Here is a 19,018-nt window from a genome sequence, read left to right as displayed (position 1 = left end):
TGTTATTATTATGCATATATATTATTAAACTAGTATCTTAACTACCACAATTGCCCCACAAAAGTACTGAATAAGTAAAAATATATGTATATGTTGGCACATACTGACAACAACTAACAATATATTTTGTTTTCATAGAGGAACGAACTATCCATACAAATTCAGCCCCCCATATATACATATATACGGCATGTATACGTGGAACTGAGGAGTTTTTAATTAATAAGGCACTCAGGGGCCATCAAGTCAATCGCTTATTAAATTTGTCAGTTTAAACAAAAAAAGTCTATATGCAACTCTTGCTAGTGTCTTTATTAATGGACTGCCCGTCTCATCACTCTCTTCTACTGATTTTCCTCGGTCATTCAACTTCACATTTTTTAGACCAGTGTTCCTTTCAATACGGACTATTGCTTCACCTCATTTCAGCACAGATCAAATCACTGATCGATTCAAGACAGCGTAGCACATTGAAGCACAACACATTCCCACATAATAAAAGAAATGATGAACCTAAATCTTTCACATGTCACAGTTCACTAAACAGAGGCAGCATACTCAGACCGTGTTACTTCAGCGTTACATCAAATTGCAGTTAATGTGCATATCTTTTCAGTTTGTTCGTATTTGTTTTTTCACTGCTTGCACCCCCCCCCCCCCAACCCCCCCCCCCCCCCCCCCCCCCCCAACCCCCACCCCAGTCTAATCTCATCTCAGAAACCACAGAGGGAGCCTAAGCTCCAAAGGATCCCGCCTAAACCATCACCACAGCATATGGCCCCCAATAAACAGCAAACAAGTCACATTTCAAAAGCCCTGGACCAGCATAAGTAGACCCAATCTGATCTACGGCTCTGCTTATGTAGAGTGACAAGAACACGGTTCTAATGCGCTACCCTCTGGAAATACTGAGCAGTAGAGTACAGGCACAGAAACACACACACACACACACACACACACACAAACACACACACACACTCCCACAAATGGTGTGTCAAGAGACCCCCTAACGCACTATCCAAAAAAGCACCCGCAGTCAAAGTTAAGTTCACTGATGCAGAGCCAGTGAGAAGCGCTGTCGGAAATACTGGGGCGTACAGCACACACGCACACGCACACACACACACACACACACACACACAAATGCATCCACACTCGTAAAATGGTGTATCCAGGGACCACCTAACGCGCCACCCAAAGAGCACATACACGCAAAGTTAAGTTGGACTGATGTGGAGTCAGAAGGAACTGGCCGCGTTACCTGGCTTTTACCGCGCTGGCCGTCTTCGAGTTCCGAAGAGCTGTTCATGATTCCCCATCGATCATTGACCATCCTCCGGAAAAAGTGCCAATCCAGAGCCGCCTGTTGGTTCACAGACGGGAGAGAGGGGGAAAAACCACACACACACACCGTCTATCAGTCGTCTGAACGCTGAACTACTCCACAGAATCAGAGAGATGAGCACAGAGGGAAGAAGAAGGCGCTGATCTACTCCGGGACCGAACGAGCTACTGGAGCCCTAAAAGAGGAGGAGGCGGGTTCTAGTAGAAAAGCCATCGTGATAACATACGCACGCGAGAAAGACGAAAGAAAAGATGGAAAACCGAAGTGAGAAACAATCTTGGACGTTGAGAGGGCTCGGAGTTTGCAGTTGTGTTTTTTTATGGGGGGGGCTCCCTCAGCTGGGACCGCCCGCGTCCGCTGAGATGATCCCTCGCCACCAACCCCTCCTCCTCGCCTGGTCCTCTGGTCTTCTGAGTATGAGGGATTAGACGAGCTGGCGTGGCAGAAAACGGCATGAAATGGCCTCGGCGGACGCGCGAGGATAATCCCGGGGCATGGCCGCCTTGCGTTTATGGCGTCTCGGAAGGAGAGGGAAAAAAGTTGGACCTGGAGAAACGAAACGTAGGCTACGACTGACACGAGCACACGAATAAAGAGGCTTGCTCTGTAAAGTGAATGGCGGGAAAAAAAGAGAGGGTGTATTCCTGCTGTTGGAGCACCTGTCCGGGAGAGACGGAGACTGGGATGCTGTCCTAGTTGTGTGTGTGTGAGCGAGAGAGGGCGGGGGGTGGGGGGGGGGCGTGCGATTGAGCGTGTTTGTGTGTGAGAGAGAAAGAGAGAGAGAGAGAGCGAGAGAGAGGGCAGAGGGAGAAATAGCGAGAGAGCGAGAAAAAGGAGAGAATGGTAGAGAGTGAGTGACTGAGAGAAAGAGAGCGAGAGACAGAGAGAGACAGAGATTGAGGCAGAGGGGTAGATCGAGAGAGAGTGAGAGGAGCCAGAGAGCAGAAGAGGGAGCGTGTGACAGAGAGAAAAAGAGAGAGGGACAGAGTGAGTGAGAGAGAGGCAGAGGGAGAGAGTGGGAGAGAAAGAAATGGAAAGACTGGGAGAGACAGTGGTAGAGAGAGAGAGAGAGCGAGAGAGAGAGTGGAAGAGGATGGGAGAGAAAGTGAAAGAGTGTGTGTGTGTGTGAGAGACAGACAGCTTCTGCAGAGGAACGCACCTTTATGCAGGCGCTTCCCGCGTGAGACGAGGAAGAAAAAGACACAACACACACGTGCACCCATCCTCTCTCCTCTCTCTCTCTCTCTCTAAAAGGAACTTGTGCACTGGGATCAACTTCATGCACTGATGTCAAATACGCTTCTAGACATCTGCTCATCCAGAGTTTCCTCTGAAATCAAGGCCCTTAAATAGTTTGTCCCCTCTTTACTGCAATAACAGCTTCTGCTTTGCTGAAAAGTCTTTGCCCTAGATGTTAGAACATAGCTGTTAGGTTAGTTTGATTGCATTCAGAGCATTAGTCAGGGCAAGTACTGATGTTGGATGATCACTTCTAGAAGATAACCTAAAAATCATCTCAAAGGTACTGGATGGAGTTCCACCACTCCAGTGAATGGAGCTCCATAGCCCAGTGTTGGAGTGAGGGAGCTTTAGCCAGTACCTTTGGGATGAGTTGGAGTAGTTGGAGCTCCATCATTCCAGTTGACAAAGCTCCACTGCTTCATAGCTCAGTGCTGTACCCCTCTACACTATACACTTTAATTAGCTAAGCAAACTCACTGCCTCCAAAAATCAAGCTTAAATCTTTGTATATATGAGTTATAATTTCTTATTTTTGGTGATTTACACTATTGCAGCAAACAAGGCTGACTAAATCACTTTAAATGGTTTCCATTGAGCTGGCAGTCCTCTACTTTTTCAAGACCTGTTTAATTATGAATCAGTCTGGCTAACTTGACTCTTCTTTGTGTAACGCATTGGCATCAACTAAAGCAGCTCCATTGCATTAAATGGATGGTTTGGTACAGTAATGTAAAAGGGCTTAGGCAAGACTGGAATCACCCATTTCTAAGGACTTAATGCACGTTTGCCATCCTGTTAGAATTCATTCAAGATTAAAGATTCAAGAGTTTGATAGTCATATTCACACTAAAACGGGTGCTGATGCTGTATGATGGAATTCTTACTTTGCTTCATGGTTACATGGTGAGAATTACAAAAACACAAAATGCATTCAGACTTCACCTTAAGCTTGAGAGTATCCTATGACAAAATATTATGCAAAAGAATCATATTTATTAATTAAATGAGTTAATTAACAGAAACCAACAAAACTGCCTAGAGTGCTGGGCAAAAGACTGTAGGACTTATCCAAATGAACTGCTTAACTAGATCTAGACCTCAGTAGCTCAGGGTTATACAAGACGACATATGTGTTACTAGATTTGTGTTAATAACTTTCACAAATAAGCCAAATAAACATAAAATTAATGAAGCTAGCGCAATTAAGTTTTACAGTATAGTCAGTAACATGGCATTGGTGACCGCTGACAGCTGCTCCAAAGCATCTCATATTAGAGTTGCTTTTCCATGGAGATTATACATGCAAATACATGTGTCAGCAATAGGGGCACCTCAAAGAAGCTGAATTCACTAATTAGCAGCAGTGTCTGGATACTTTTGGACATATCGAGGTCATTATAGCAAACAATGCTGCTTTTTCATAACTTGCAGATCCTCCTTGTTAATGAAGTGCTTCTGAAATCACACTTCAGGTGTTCAGCACAAGCCAGCTTGACGAGTTGAAGACCGTCCAAGTACACCAACAGCACACTGACTGAGGGGCCAAGCCCCAGCATAGGAATCAAACAGTGGTCAAGCAAGTTCAAGCACTTCTGATTTTGGCCAGATGTAGAGTCACACTTTTTAGATTGGATGTTATGTTTTAGTCTAATTTGTTAAATGCAGGAAATAAATAAGCATTGAATAGAAAAAAATGCCATATTTTAAGGTATGTGTATTATACACTCACCGGCCACTTTATTAGGTACTGTTTAATTGCTTGTTAACACAAATAGCTACTCAGCCAATCACACGGCCGCAACTCAATGCATTTAGGCATGTAGAGGTGGTCAAGACAACTTGCTGAAGTGCAGACCGAGCATCAGAATGGGGAAGAAAGGTGATTTAAGGGACTTTGAATGTGACATGGTTGTTGGTGCCAGACGGGCTGGTCTGAGTATTTCAGAAACTGCTGATCTGCTGGGATTTTCACACACAACCATCTCCAGGGTTTACAGAGAACGGTCCGAAAAAGAGAAAATATCCAGTGAGCGGCAGTTGTGTGGACGAAAATGCCTTGTTGATGTGATAACAGGTCAGAGGAGAATGGGCAGACTGGTTCGAGATGATTCTTAGGTATGTGTGTGTGTGGGTACTTCATGAGTAGCATATAGCTGCTGTCACAAGGAAGCCTCATATCTCCATTTTTGGAGTTTTTTAGTTTTTGACATAAGTTGAAAATGACTGTTGTCTTTTACATTGTATCAAAATTTCACAACGAATGGATCAAAAGAAATGGCCCAAAATGACTTGAAACAAATGTCTGGCTCCACTGACTTACATTAAAAGTAAAGCAGGCTTTTTCATTCTCCTGTAAAGTTATAATTTTGGAGATTTGAGGTTTTCTTCCAACAACAGTGACATACCTCATTCTATACAGCGAACTGTGTGCTCTCCCTTCACGAGCAGTACTTGATTTCGAATGCAAGGCTGGGATACTCCAACCAGTTGCCGCAGATGTGGAGCTGCAGCACGGGAGTGAAACATGCTCATTTTTATGTTTATGCTGGCATGTGCAGGTGCAGTCTGCTGGTGTTGGGGTGGGCCTGCACTCTCCCCCACTGTGATAACGAGCAGGCCATGAACAAATGCCATAATTACTACTCTTCATGAACCCTGTTAGTGCTAAGAGCGTGGAGGCACTTAGATTCCCTTTTGATTCTCACAAACTCACCCATGTGTTTTGTAGGCGTACTACAATGTTGGGAGAAAAGGACAAAAATAAATCTACATTGTGGTTTGGGAGCTTTGTGAATTATTTACTGATTGAAGTAGGTTGAAAACACCAATTACAGTTTGTACCTATGGCTGGACAGGAGCACTATTCTAACAAGGTTTAGCTGTGCTAATCATCTCTTCTGAAAGTCTGTTTACAGCAACATAAAAAAGCAATGTAATGTTTTAGGAATGATGTTCTATTAAGATACATTGCTTAAAGTAAAGGGTAACACTTTATTTGGATGGTCTATTGTACATGTAGTTACTCAGTCCTTCTTTATTCAACTATAAATAGCAGTGAAATGTTGTCAATACTCATCTATCACCAGAAAGTTTTAAGTGTCTATAAGGGACCATCCAAATTTCTTTAAGGAGTCTGGTTTGTCCCCATATCATGTAAGCGTTTTATACCATTTACATGTTTTTACCAAGAACTGTATGTCCAAGATAAGAACCAGCTATAAACTTTTGTTTCGAAGACATAGGAGGATTTTGGAAAAGTCTCACACCATACAAAGTTCACAAAGACAGAGACCTCCTTTTTAACTATTTGATTTCCAGTCAAAATGGTCATTAAGTACAACTCAAAAACACATGAAAGATATATTTGAAAGAAAATGACATCAAAGCCTCAACAGCTAAATGCAATAATATTTTTTTCAGCGTTCTTTGTCTTCACCTTTTGCCTTTATCATGACTTCCATTCTTTGCTTTCAGTTTTTCAAAAAAATCTGCAAGGATATTTTTCCATGCCTTCAAAGTTCAGTCTTAGAAGTTTTCTGCTTCTCACAATCCCAATAATTACACTTTTCAGAACGGAAAAACTAACTTTGAATGCAAGTTAATATAGCGAGGTTTTGAGCCAAGTCATTTCAGACGATTTGTATTGCTCTGGTTGTCCTTCAATTTTGACACAGTATAAATGACAGCTGGCCTTTTTAAATTGAGTGGGAAAAAATGCCAAAAAAAAGAGAATTCGAATAGTTTTAAATAAATACATGGAAAGGTCTATTACCATGCACTGCTTTTGTTGCATTATTCATTAAAATTTAGTAGCACATTATTAAAACCAATCCATCATTTGAGCTGTTTGAGAAATTCTTCCTGTGAGAAAACAGTCATCAGACCCGGAACCTACTGAACATCTTTGAGAACATCTTGAAAGGGAAGAGGTGAGACATTTTGTGCCATCTCAGGTCTCTCTCTGGGAGAGAGCTTGAATAATTTGGAGCCCCCTGTTCTGTAGAAATTTTAGTTTTGCAGAGTTCAAGCTGTGACTAAGGCAAATATTAGACATTCCAAACACTGAGATATTTTGCTTGTCAGTAAATATGACAAGAAATATTGTTTGAGAAATGGGACAAAAAATGTATTTGAAAACTGATGAAATAAAATCAGTTCAATTAAGCAGACTTAGATGTTTGGACCCTACACTGTTTGAAAAGATAGTGCTTCAAGGGCTCTTTAGTAAAGACAATGGTTCTATACAGAACAATGAACACTCAAAAACTTTGCAGGATGAAATCGCTGCTGTCAGAGAGAGAGAAAAAAAAGTTTTTCAGTTTTTGACATATTCTGAAAAAGCCTGTTGTCCTTTATATCGTGTGCATTCACGATGAATGGACCAAAAGAAATAGCCCAAGATGACTTGGAAAAACATCTGGTTCCATTGACTTACACTAAAAGTCAAGATGTTTTTTTCCTTCTCCTGTAAAGTCGCCATTTTGGAGATACAAGGTTTAGTTCCAACAGCAGCAAAATGTTTCTTCAGATTGTTGGAGATTGCGTTGTGTATGGTTCTATAAAGCCGCTTCTTTCCAAAGCTCTCACTGACATTATGTTCCCCTTCAAAGAGGCACTAACACAAGCGACTTCCCAATCAGGCCTCAGCTGCCTTCAGATGTCTTTCTCATGTACATCCACAACTGTTAAAGGACATATTTCTGAGAAGATTACACAGATATTGTACTTGCTTGAGGAAGAGAAAAGTCTAAGAAAAATAAACTTCCAAAACTGGAGTTTAGAAATAAATTGAAATATACAGAGAAAATGGGACTCAACCAACCATGCAATACCTAGCAGACCACCAAAACTGCCGCCATCAGATAAACTGCTGCTTTCTTCTTTGAGAAACACAGATTCAGCTCTACCTCTTCACAGGTGTCTCTGTCCATTCTTCCACTGTGAGAAGACAACACTGAGTCTGAAAAGATGTGTATCTATCAAAATACTGTTACTGAGAAAAGGATCACACGCTGAGATTTTACGCTGAAATGCACTCTGAATGAAAGATGTAATGATTAAACCGTCATTATTACAATTATTATGATTATTTTTCAGTTAAGAAAAAGAATATTAGGCTGCTTCGGGTCTCAGAACTGGCCTACAGCTCTGCACAGGCTCTCTCTCTTTGCATCTCAACCTGGTTGTGTTTGAGTGATGCACCCACAAAGCAGCCAACAGTTTTCAGCTCACTGTAATGAAAATACAGCATTTACATAAACAGTGAAGGGCTACAACATAAAAATGCATACTCCACTCTTAAAGAAGCACACATGGATCTTTACAGTGTTCAAATTATTATAAAATCCAGAATATTTTATAATTATTAACAACAGTTGGAGGTGCTGCAGCCCCCTCAGGATCCCCACTTCCTGTAATATTGCAGCTCAGGTGCTGGGAAACATTCACCTGAAGAGATTCATTTAAATGGTTCAGATTTGCATATTAAATATGCAAAGTATCAGATGTAATTGTTTCCATCATTTCTGCTCCTTTCTCAAAAATATTCAGCTCTTGTGCTGGATTTGTTCAAATGCAGTGAACATACTCCTGTGTTTCATTTTAAATGCCAGAAGTGCACAGATCAGATGAGAAAGAGCGACCCATTCAGCGGCAATCATTCACCCAGAGGAAGTTCAGATTAAGTTGTCAGCAGTGGCAGATGCTGGACGCTGCCTTATCTTATGTGTAGCTCAATTTTCTGGGCGGCGATGTTGTTTCTTTGTTCTTCTTTTTCTTTTTAAAATCTGATGGTGTAATAATTGCAAATGAGGGGGGAGGCTCTCTTATTGCTCATCATCTACTAGAGTTACTTGTGAATTTCGTTCGCCTAAATAAAATGAATGACATTTCTGAATAAAGTCAAGCCATGTGAAAATAACTGTTCAAAACGTGCAAAGAATCCTGGGGTGCAAAGAAACACAAATCATCTCTATTCTTGGAAAACCTCTTTATTTAGTTACTTTCAAAGCAATAAATATGCATGTTGCCATAATATGCATGGGAAAGCACTTGAAAAAGCCAAATTCGTATTGTGTGAATATTTTAAAGCAATATAAAAGATTACAAAGAGGCCTAAAATCCCAGGCTTGTGACTTCATAAGCTTATCATTTAGTAGCTACATAAAGCTCAACAGCTAGGTTACTCTTAAGTAATAGAAGTGTGTAAGAGAGATTTGGACCCATCTGACTCTTCCTGGCCATTTAAACGGTTAATAAGGCTTGTAAGTGTTACATCACTCTGATAAGAATTATATTATATTCTACTCAGTCACCAAGTGTGAGATGATGCTTAGTTGTCATCAAAATATTCATCAAAATTATTTGAAGGTATTTAGGTTCTTCAACATGTAACCCAACTACAGCTCCTAAACCCCAGGGCTGGAATCTTCAAGTTCCAGTTCTAGATTTTCTCATCATTGGACACTATCATATGAAGAGCCATGTTAAGATCATCTGGCGGATTTATGGTGACCTGTCCTCATGAAGTTTGCAAACATAACTGATCTGTAAATGAAGAAAATAAAATGGATCTAATACCTTCATAATGTTTTATAGCCGTTCTTAATCAGGTGATATCTCAATGTAAAGGGTCCTAATGGTTCAACAGGTGACCTGGGACTGATCTTAGTCTCATAGGATCTAAACGTGTTCTAAAAGAAACTAGTTCTTTATTGGTAACTGGTAAGCCAATTCCTATTAGTGAACAAAACCATCAGATGTTAATCCCAATGGTTCTAATTGTATTCTGTCGGATTGTCTCTGTAGATAACAACCTTAAAACTTTAAACAGTTTTGCTGGAGAGTTGTCCTGTGTACATGAATGGAGTTAAAAAAACAATCACAGGACAAATGATGCATTGACAAGGATCAATCACAGACGGGGGTCTCAGAACAAATGATGCAGTGACTAGGACCAATCAAAGTCAGCAGGAGGTCTCAGAATGAAGTGATCAGTGATACAGACCTAAAAACACAATAGTAGCTATTTCTGCCATCTCTTCATTAACAGAGTGAGTTCTAAACACTGTTGCATTTATTTCAGATTTAAAGAATAATTTCAATGTTATTTTTATTTCACTACGATGTTAAACAAGAAAATGCATGAAAGGAATATGTCACATATCAGATGCATCAGATCATAAGGCTAAAGGGGGCTCATTTGTTCATTGCACTGATTATATACAAATAACTAGATAAATGAAATAAATGAAGAAATGTTATCTATTTTCAGACACCTCAAGTTTCATAATATTAATGATTATACCAGGATATTACTGGTGCCACTCAATAAATGGGTTCAATGCAACTCATATCAATTTTAGAATTTTATATATTATTTATTTGTGGTATTGGTATGCTTTCAAGTGCTTTCTACTTTTTTCAGTGTATTTGTTTTATTTCCTTAAACTACTGCTGTGTGTGTCTTTAAGACTATATTATTCTATTCCATTTCTTTTACTGTGTCTTCTTTTTTTCAGTGTTAATCCAACAATCTGTTGTTGAGGAAATTGTTGCATACTACCACTATTATCTCAAGAATTGAATGTCTTAGAGGTTTTATTGTACTTTGAAGAATAACGATCATCTTCCTCTGTTAGGATGCTGGAAAAAGCACAATAATAAGGCACCTGTACATTGTACTGTATCTGACAGATTTATATAAGGTACAGTATATATATATATATATATATATATATACACTCACTGGCCACTTTATTGGGTAATAACTGCTGCTCACTGGATATTTTCTCTTCTTCTGACCGTTCTCTGTAAACCCTAGAGATGGCTGTGCATGAAAATCCCAGTAGATCAGCAGTTTCTGAAATACTCCGACCAGCCCATCTGGCACCAATAACCATGCCACGTTCAAAGTCCCTTAAATCACCTTTCTTCCCCCATTATGATGCTCGGTCTGCACTTCAGCAAATTGTCTTGACCACCTCTACATGCCTACGTGCATTGAGTTGCGGCCATGTGATTGGCTGATTAGCTATTTGTGTTAACAAGCAATTGAACCTAATAAAGTGGCTGGTGAGTGTATAGATAGATAGATAGATAGATAGATAGATAGATAGATAGATAGATAGATAGATAGATAGATAGATAGATAGATAGATAGATAGATCTACTCTCTTCAATACACAGTGTGAACACGGTTAGCCCTAAAATTGATACCATTCATCTAGTGAAAGGTGGTAACCTTCCTCACTCAGGGGGCTGTTATGATTTATTTACATTGCACTTTCCTTAAATTAAAGATTAAATGCTAGCACTGAGATCATATGGATTGAATGATACCTTTAAAGGTGATTATTTACCTCAGAAATGTATAGATGGTTATCTTCCTCAGGAATCTTTGCAAATAAAAAGAAAATTTACTGCAACATTTACAGAAATGTCATACGTTTGTGCCCTGTAGAGAATGTGTTAATTTCACATTTCACCTTCACTTATTTTCACTTAGAAAATCAACAAAATGTCATTTAACAGAGGATGTTAAAAAAACCCTTATGAAATGCAATTGGTTTAAAATGTGATTCAAACTTAAATGACTGTTGGCTCTCTCTAAGCCCATTGGACAGAGAATGGAGGCTAGTGTGTGAGTTGGCTGGAGAGTGCACTGAGAGCAACAGCATGTCAGGCTGATATCCCAGCACTAGAGATAAACATTACTCAAACTTCTGAGAGGGAGAGAGAGAGAGAGAGAGAGAGAGAGAGAGAGAGAGAGAGACTTTCAAGAAAAACAAAAAGAGTGGATCCCTTCAACTAACCCTTTTCAAAATGTGGTCACTAGCCTTTGTTTAAATGTGTGTGTGGGTGTGTTACCTTCACATTTGTGCTACTGCTGGTGCTCTGAGAGTGTGAGTGTGTGTGTGGACTGGCCGTGTTGTTGAGTTTTCACGCATGGTCGAGCATGAGGATAGAGGCAGAGATGTGTGAAGAGGCAGTGGACTGCGATGCCCTTCCTCAAATGGCATTTGTAAAACGATTGGGAGATGGAAAAAAAGGAAAATGCAGGGCCAACAGCGATTGAAGGAGGGAAAAAAAACACAGCAAAAAATATCTGGAAAATGGCCGGATAAAAGAATTGCTTGAAAAAAAGTACCAGAATTGTTTAAGCCTCACTTTGACTTCACTTCAAAAAGCTGAGGGGTAAAAAAAAAAAAAAAAAAAATATATATATATATATATATATATATATATATATATATATATATATATATATATATATATATATATATATACATGGCCTTTTTAGTGGTCTTCACAATCTCCTAAAAGAAGAGGTCAGTATTTTTCAGTCTAATCTCAGTCTGACGTATCAGTATCATGCGATCTCTTAGTTACTCACTAATACCCTGCCCATAACAGACCATAACAGATGCTGGATTTTGAACTTTATGCCAGTAACAATCTGAATGGTCTTTTTCTTTCTTGGCCCAGAGAACACAGTGTCCATTATTTCCATAAACAATATGAAAGGTTGACTCATCACATCACAAAACATGTTTCCTCTGTGTCTCAGTCCACTTCAGATAAGCTCAAGCTCAGAGCAGTGTCCTGTTGATTTTTTTGCTGGTGCATTTTTGGCAAAGTGACAAGCTCAAGACACCCTCACTCACAAAACTCAACCTTTTCTGGATGTTCCTGTCCCAACTTCTTTGGAATGTGTTGCAGAATTCAATTGCAGAATGTTGCCTGATGTTCTTCTTTCTGTCAAAGATGAAAACTGTAAGTACTATTTAACTGATAAGGACATTTTTGGTGCTTTATGAAGTCTTACATTGTTGTTAGGAGCACTGTTTTCTCTGTATCTTTGTTTTGGAAACTTTTCCCCTTCACATATTTTCTTTTCACATTCCCCTTCCTTTTGCAAATGCTTTATTTTATATGCAATTCCCTCAGAAATATCTCCTGAAAAATGAATAACTTTGATTTGAACTGAATAAATTAAGAGTGGTCTCTGACTTTTGCGAAGTACTGTGTATCTGTCCTTCCTTTTTAGCACTTTTGCTTCAGCTGTTCATGCTGAAATTATTACAGATTCTTCAGATGTTTAAACCCATAAAATTAGTTTAATTGGATTTCTGGGAGGACAGTAAAAAAAAATAAATGTATAAAAATATTTGGCAGGAATGATACATACTTTTCTTGTTTTTTGTATCTTCTTTTATCTATATTTTTTCATTGAATCATTGACTAAGACTTTGTTTTTTGGCAACTTAAGTATGTGGTGCATTCCTGGTGCAGTGGCTCCCCACAGTGCCTTTGTATCCTCTAGGTAGTTTTCTGAAACTATTTTACACAAGATGTGCATCAGGAACTGTTCAAGGCTGAACAACTGCTTGATATTGGAAAACAAAATTTAGCTGTAATGCATGACAGACTTCTAGAGGTACCCACTGGTTACTTTGCAAGCCAGGCCTCAGGACTATGGGATGGTGTGACACTACTGGCTGACATAGGATGCATTAAAAATGGTCTGTCAGAAAGTGGAAACCCAAACTCTCTGGGATTTGAGCTAGGCTAAAAGCCAACTCTAGGCTTCTGACTTTAGTATCTCTTCTCCTCTCTGATGTCCACTCACTCAACAATAAACGGGATCACACCAGACTACAGCTAACTTCCCAGCGTGAGCTCTGGGACTGCTTTGTTTTTGTTTTTACTTAGACGTGACTGACATCATTTTAGGTGCAGCAATCCTGCTAGCTCAGCTAACAACACAACATGCCAACATGGTAGCAGCACTGTTTGGTAAGACTCGCAGTAGTGGCTTCTATGTTTACAGAATGGTGCAGGAATACTGTAGTAATATCAAGTGACTACCCAGCATTGGTGAAGTTTATAATTGTAAAGACCCAGTTTTTCTACAGTCCCAGAGAGCATACCGCCAGCTTAAACTCATGTTTTCTTGCATTAATGCCATATTTTGGGTCTTTCCACAACGTGTCTGGACTTTGACTTTGGCCATTCCAAAACTGAACATTTATTCTGCTTCAACCAATACTTAGAGACTACCTGGTGTTTTTAGGATCGTTGTCCTTCTGCTGGACCCACCTTCAGTTGAGGTTCAGTTCATGGATGCCCTAACATTCTCCTACAGAATTTCTTGCTACAGTTCAGAATTTATAGCTTCAGCAAATGATGGTAAGCTTTCCTGGTCCAACAGCAGCAAAATAGCCCCAAACTGGGATACTGCCAGCATCAAGTTTCGTTTCAAAGGTGCAATGAAGTTCTTAAGGTAGACTGCAGTGTTTGGTTTTTGTCAAACATAGCAACTCATTTAAGCCATCAAAATCTTTTTTGTTTTCTTATTCATTCACATAACCAAGAAAACTTTGAGAGAACTGCTTGTAGGATTGTGTCAAAATCCCTATATGATAGCAAAAAGATTTAGCAGAAACTGGAGTGGTGGTGCACTGTTCTACCATGCAGAGACACCAGCACAAATATGACCTTCATGGAAGAGTTATTAGAAGAAAACCTTTTTTGCATCCTCACCACAAAATTCAGTATCAGATATTTGCAAAGGAACCTCTAAATAAGACTGTTGCATTTTGGATAAAAGTCTTTTAGACTGATGAAAAAAAAACAAACATTTTGGCCAGAATAAGCAAAGGTATGCTTGGAGAAAAAAATTGCAGAATTGAATGAAAAGCTCACTTCTCTATCTGTTAAGCAAAGAGGTGTACCAACCATGCTTTGGGCTTGTGTTGCAGCTTGTGGCACAGGGAGCATTTCCCTTGTACAGGAAAGAAAAAAGTGTGAAATGATGGCTTCTATAGCATGATCATGATCTTAAATATACCTCAAAATTCACTATGGACTACCTCAAGAGGTACAAACTGAAAGTTTTGCCATGGCCCTCATAGTCCACTGACCTAAACATAATCAAAAATCTGTGGATAGACCTCAAAAGAGCAGTGCATGCAAGATCTCAGAGAACTAAAAGCCCTTTGCAAGGAAGAATGGGTGTAAATCCACCAAACAAGAATTGAAAGTTGCTTAGCTGGCTACAAAATGCATTTCCAAGCTTTGGTACTTGCCAAAGGAGGTGTCACTAAATACTGACTAAATACTAAGTGCAGGGTGGCCAAATGTTTGTTTTGGGCCCTTTACCTTTTTCACCATTTGTGTGAAACTGTAAAAGATGCTAAAAAAGATTCCATAACTTTCAAGCAACACTGTATAATGATTCCACAGCTTCGGAGGAATATAGCACATCCATGACTGGCTACATAAGCATTAGCGGGGGGGGGGGCACTGCTGAAAACAAGGGAGTCGGATGACAAAGCAGCTCTCAACACAGCAAGAACCAACCTGTTACAGACCATCAGAGAGTAAGCAGACCTACATTAGATCGCCAAAAGTATTTGCTCATCTGCCTTCACATGCATATGAACTTGAGTGACATCCCATTCTTAATCCATAGGGTTTAATATGATACCCACCCTTTGCAGCTATAACAACTTCAACTCTTCTAGGAAGGCTTTCCACAAGGTTTAGGAGTGTGTTTATGGGAATTTTTGACCATTCTTCCAGAAGCACATTTGTGAGGTCAGACACTGATGTTGGATGAGAAGGCCTGGCTCGCAATCTCTGCCCTAATTCATTCCAAAGGTGTTCTACCGGGTTAAGGTCAGGACTCTGCAAGCTAGTCAAGCTCTTCCAAACTCACTCATCCATGTCTTTATGTATCTTTCTTCATGCACAGCTGTGCAGTCATGTTAAAACAGGAAGGGATCATCACTGTACTGGAAACCCATTCCCTGAAGGGCACAAGAAGTTTGGAGGTCTGTAGCGATTGACTCTGCAGAAAGGTGGCAACCTCTGCGCACTATGCTCCTTAGCATCCACTGACCCTGCTCTGTCATTTTACATGGCCTACCACTTTGTGGCTGAGTTGCTGTCGTTCCCAATTGGTTCAACTTTGTTATAATACTACTGACAGTTGACTGTGGAATATTTATTGGACATGTTGCACAGGTGCCATCCTATCAAAGTACCTCGGTGGAATTCACTGAGCTCCTGAGAGCAACCCATTCTTTCATAATGTTTGTAGAAGCAGTCTGCGGGCCTTGGTGCTTGGTTTTATACACCTGTGGCCATGGAAGTGATTGGAACACCTGAATTCAATTATTTGGATGGGTGAGTGAATACTTTTGGAAATATAATGTATGTTCCAAGAATCCATGGACACTTTCTAGACACCAGAGACATATGACATATGTAGTAGGGCATTCAGGCCATCGCTGACATGCAACGTCATCAGCATCTCTCTGCGGTGGGCAGCTGTCCTGGAGGGCTTCAAAAAGACTGTGACCATGGTGAAAAAAATCTTGCCTCAAAGACTACCAAAACCATAGCACTCACTCTGGCCATAATGAAGTGCATGGAGTGGTTGGTAATGGCACACATAAATAGCAATCTTCCTTTCACACTGGATCCATTTTAGTTCACATATTGCCCTAACCTCTCTACAGAGAATGTTATATCCTCTGCCACTCAACTCTCCCTGACCCACCTGAGTAGAAAAGACAATTATGTGAGAAAGATGTTCATAGACAGTTCAGCATTCAACACAATCATCCCACAGCAACTTATTGGAAAACTGAGCATGCTGGACCTCAACACCTCTCTCTGCAACTAGATCCTGGACTTACTGACTGGGAGACCTCAGTCTGCCACGATCAGCAAGAACACCAAGAGCACCACCACACTGAACACCAGCACTCCCCAGGGCTCTGTGGTCATTCCCCTGCCATTCACACTGCTGACTCACAACTGTTCTGCAAGGCATAGCTTATTTCACATGCTTACGTGAGTTGAGCTATGCCTTGCTAAGAACTCCACTGCAGTGGTGGGTCTTATTAGCAACAACGATGAGTCAGCACACAGGGAGGAGGTGGTGCAGACACAACCACCTCTCTCTTAATGTTAAAGAGATGAATGCTGACTTCAGGAGGCCTCGCAGGGATCACTCTCCACTGCACATCAATGGTTGAACAGTAGAGAGAGTCAAAAGCCCCACATCATTGGCAACCTGACCTGGACCCTCAGCACTACCTTAGCCAAGAAAGCCCAGCAGTGTCTTCACTTCCTGCAAACGAGAGCACTGGACTAATCTAGACCCTTTCCAACATCCACAAAAGACTGATCGCACATCACTGCATGCCTCCACTTAAAATTCTTAAACTATTTGAATTCTGCTTTGAGATCTCAATCTTTCTGCATAGTTTACAGTTCACAAATTTTGCACTAATTCCTTCATCACTCACATACTCCTTTGATGTAAATCCATGTATACATATGTATGGGAATATGTGCACAAATATGACGCCCATTCACATATATTGTTTTTGTCATGTGTATTTATTGTTCTGTATATTTATCTGGTGCATTCATTGTATTTTTTGCACTTATTTCACACCTTCATATCTGCACTCTTTGTAGTCCTGTGTAATATGCTGCTTTTGGGTTGCGCCATGTTGCCTAAAGAACGACATTTCCAATGCACACAATTGATAATGATATTGAGAAATGACAAAAAAGACCATTTGCCTTGGCCTGCGTTTGCACCTTATGCTTATTTTCCCTGTGCATCATTCTTTGTGTGTATTTTCACAATATTCACAAAAAATTCACAAAATTTTGTATTTTCTTTTTTTGTATTTTTTATTTTGTTGTTATTGTTAAACAAATGTGATAATAACTGCTTATAGCAAATAGGCATGGCGATCATTTGAGCTGTTTTGACTTTGTTCTCCAGTGGCTGGTTGCACCAGCTGTGTGCAAGTTCAAACGTAGGCTACCTGTAACATAAGTGTTTACCAAGTTCAGGTTTATACATTACTAAAACAGAAGGTACTGCACAAGCTAATTTCAACACACACACGCACACACACACACACAGGCATGTGCGCACACACTCAGGCAGGCAGGCAGGCAGGCAGGCAGGCACACACACGCACACACACAGACAGGCATGCACACACACACACACACACACACACACATACACATACAGACAGGCATGCACGCACACACACACACACACACACAAACACATACATAAACATGCTTAAGCACCCATACACGAACACATGCACACGTACGTGCGCAAGCACAAACACAGACACACAAACACACACACGCCCACATACATCCACACACACAAACACGCACGCACACACATTAAGGACATTTCACCTCCAAAAACGGAAAATATAATCAAAGGAGACTGCACTGTACTCACTTTCAAACAGTGAAAGTAGAAAAATCAATAGAAAGCCCAGGTGTACAAAGGATGCAGTAAAAGACTTCAGCTCTATTAATATATAATGATGAGAGAGAATGAGAGAGAGAGAGAGAGAGAGAGAGAGGGGGAGAGAGAGAGAGAGAGAGAGGGGGAGAGAGAGGGAGAGAGAGAGGGAGAGAGAGAGAGAGAGAGAGAGAGAGGGAGAGAGGGAGAGAGAGAGAGAGAGAGTGAGAGAGAGAGAGAGAGAGAGAGAGAGGGAGAGAGAGAGAGAGAGAGGGAGAGAGAGAGAGAGAGAGAGAGTGAGAGAGAGAGAGAGAGAGAGAGAGAATGAGAGAGAGAGAGAGAGAGAGAGAGAGAGAGAGAGAGAGAGAGAGAGAGAGAGAGAGAGCGCGTAAGAGAAAGAGCATTCTAAACAACAATAAATTAAGACAGTAAAAAAGTAAAAGAATTATTGAATAAGAAAGGAGTGTCAGCTAGATTCATTGAGGGAAAAGGGAGAAGGTGTACAGCAGAGAGGGATATTAAGAGAAGAAAAAAAGGCTTCTATTGATTCTCTTTTGCATTCATGGCATCTCAGCCTCTCTCTTTTTGTCCACATTGCTAGAGACAGACACCCACACGGTTGCTTGCTGAGTAGAAAGGTGACATTCACTGATGGAATAATTAGTGGATGGCAGCTCATATCAGGTCAGCGACGCTGATAATGATCATTAGGTGAGTGATAATGGCACTGAGTAGCGTTATGACAATAGACAACAACTGATAGAGCTACATAATAATAATGATGATGATAATCACCATCGCAAATGAGTTGATAAGAGCAGTTCATTCACCGGTGATCTAATATGTTTTTGTTTCTGAAGTCTAGGAGTGCAAATTAAGGTTCAAAATAGAAACAAATAAACCATTAGATGTTGATTGTTTTAATAATTTTGCTTTTCAAAAGTAATTATATACTTGATTAATTACATAATTAGTTACAAAGTAACTACAATTAATAACTACCATACAACTATACCACTACCATGTCAATGGCAATGATGTGATGAGAAGGTACCATCACCCAAATTTACTTACAATTTGCTTTGTTGTACACTGATATCTAAACGCCTAAAAATGTTTACAACTTA

At 40.2% G+C, this 19,018-nt stretch overlaps 1 protein-coding gene across 2 annotated transcripts in view; it reads right to left on the bottom strand.

The window, feature by feature from the left end:
• The window catches only part of LOC108428067 (fibrinogen C domain containing 1), a 201,248-nt gene extending 199,192 nt beyond the window's left edge, over positions 1-2,056 (bottom strand). For both annotated transcript variants that reach the window (XM_017698786.2, XM_017698793.2), the window contains exon 1: positions 1,262-2,056. In XM_017698786.2, the coding sequence (XP_017554275.2) occupies positions 1,262-1,333 (72 nt within the window). In that variant the 5' untranslated portion in view covers positions 1,334-2,056. The remainder of the gene's footprint in view (positions 1-1,261) is intronic.
• Positions 2,057-19,018: the final 16,962 nt, after the last annotated feature.

The sequence above is a fragment of the Pygocentrus nattereri genome, chromosome 23 (assembly GCF_015220715.1).
Source record: "Pygocentrus nattereri isolate fPygNat1 chromosome 23, fPygNat1.pri, whole genome shotgun sequence".
Classification (NCBI taxonomy): domain Eukaryota; kingdom Metazoa; phylum Chordata; class Actinopteri; order Characiformes; family Serrasalmidae; genus Pygocentrus; species Pygocentrus nattereri.
The sequence above is the reverse complement of the archived record's forward strand: the minus strand, read 5'-3'. Positions and strand labels throughout refer to the sequence as shown.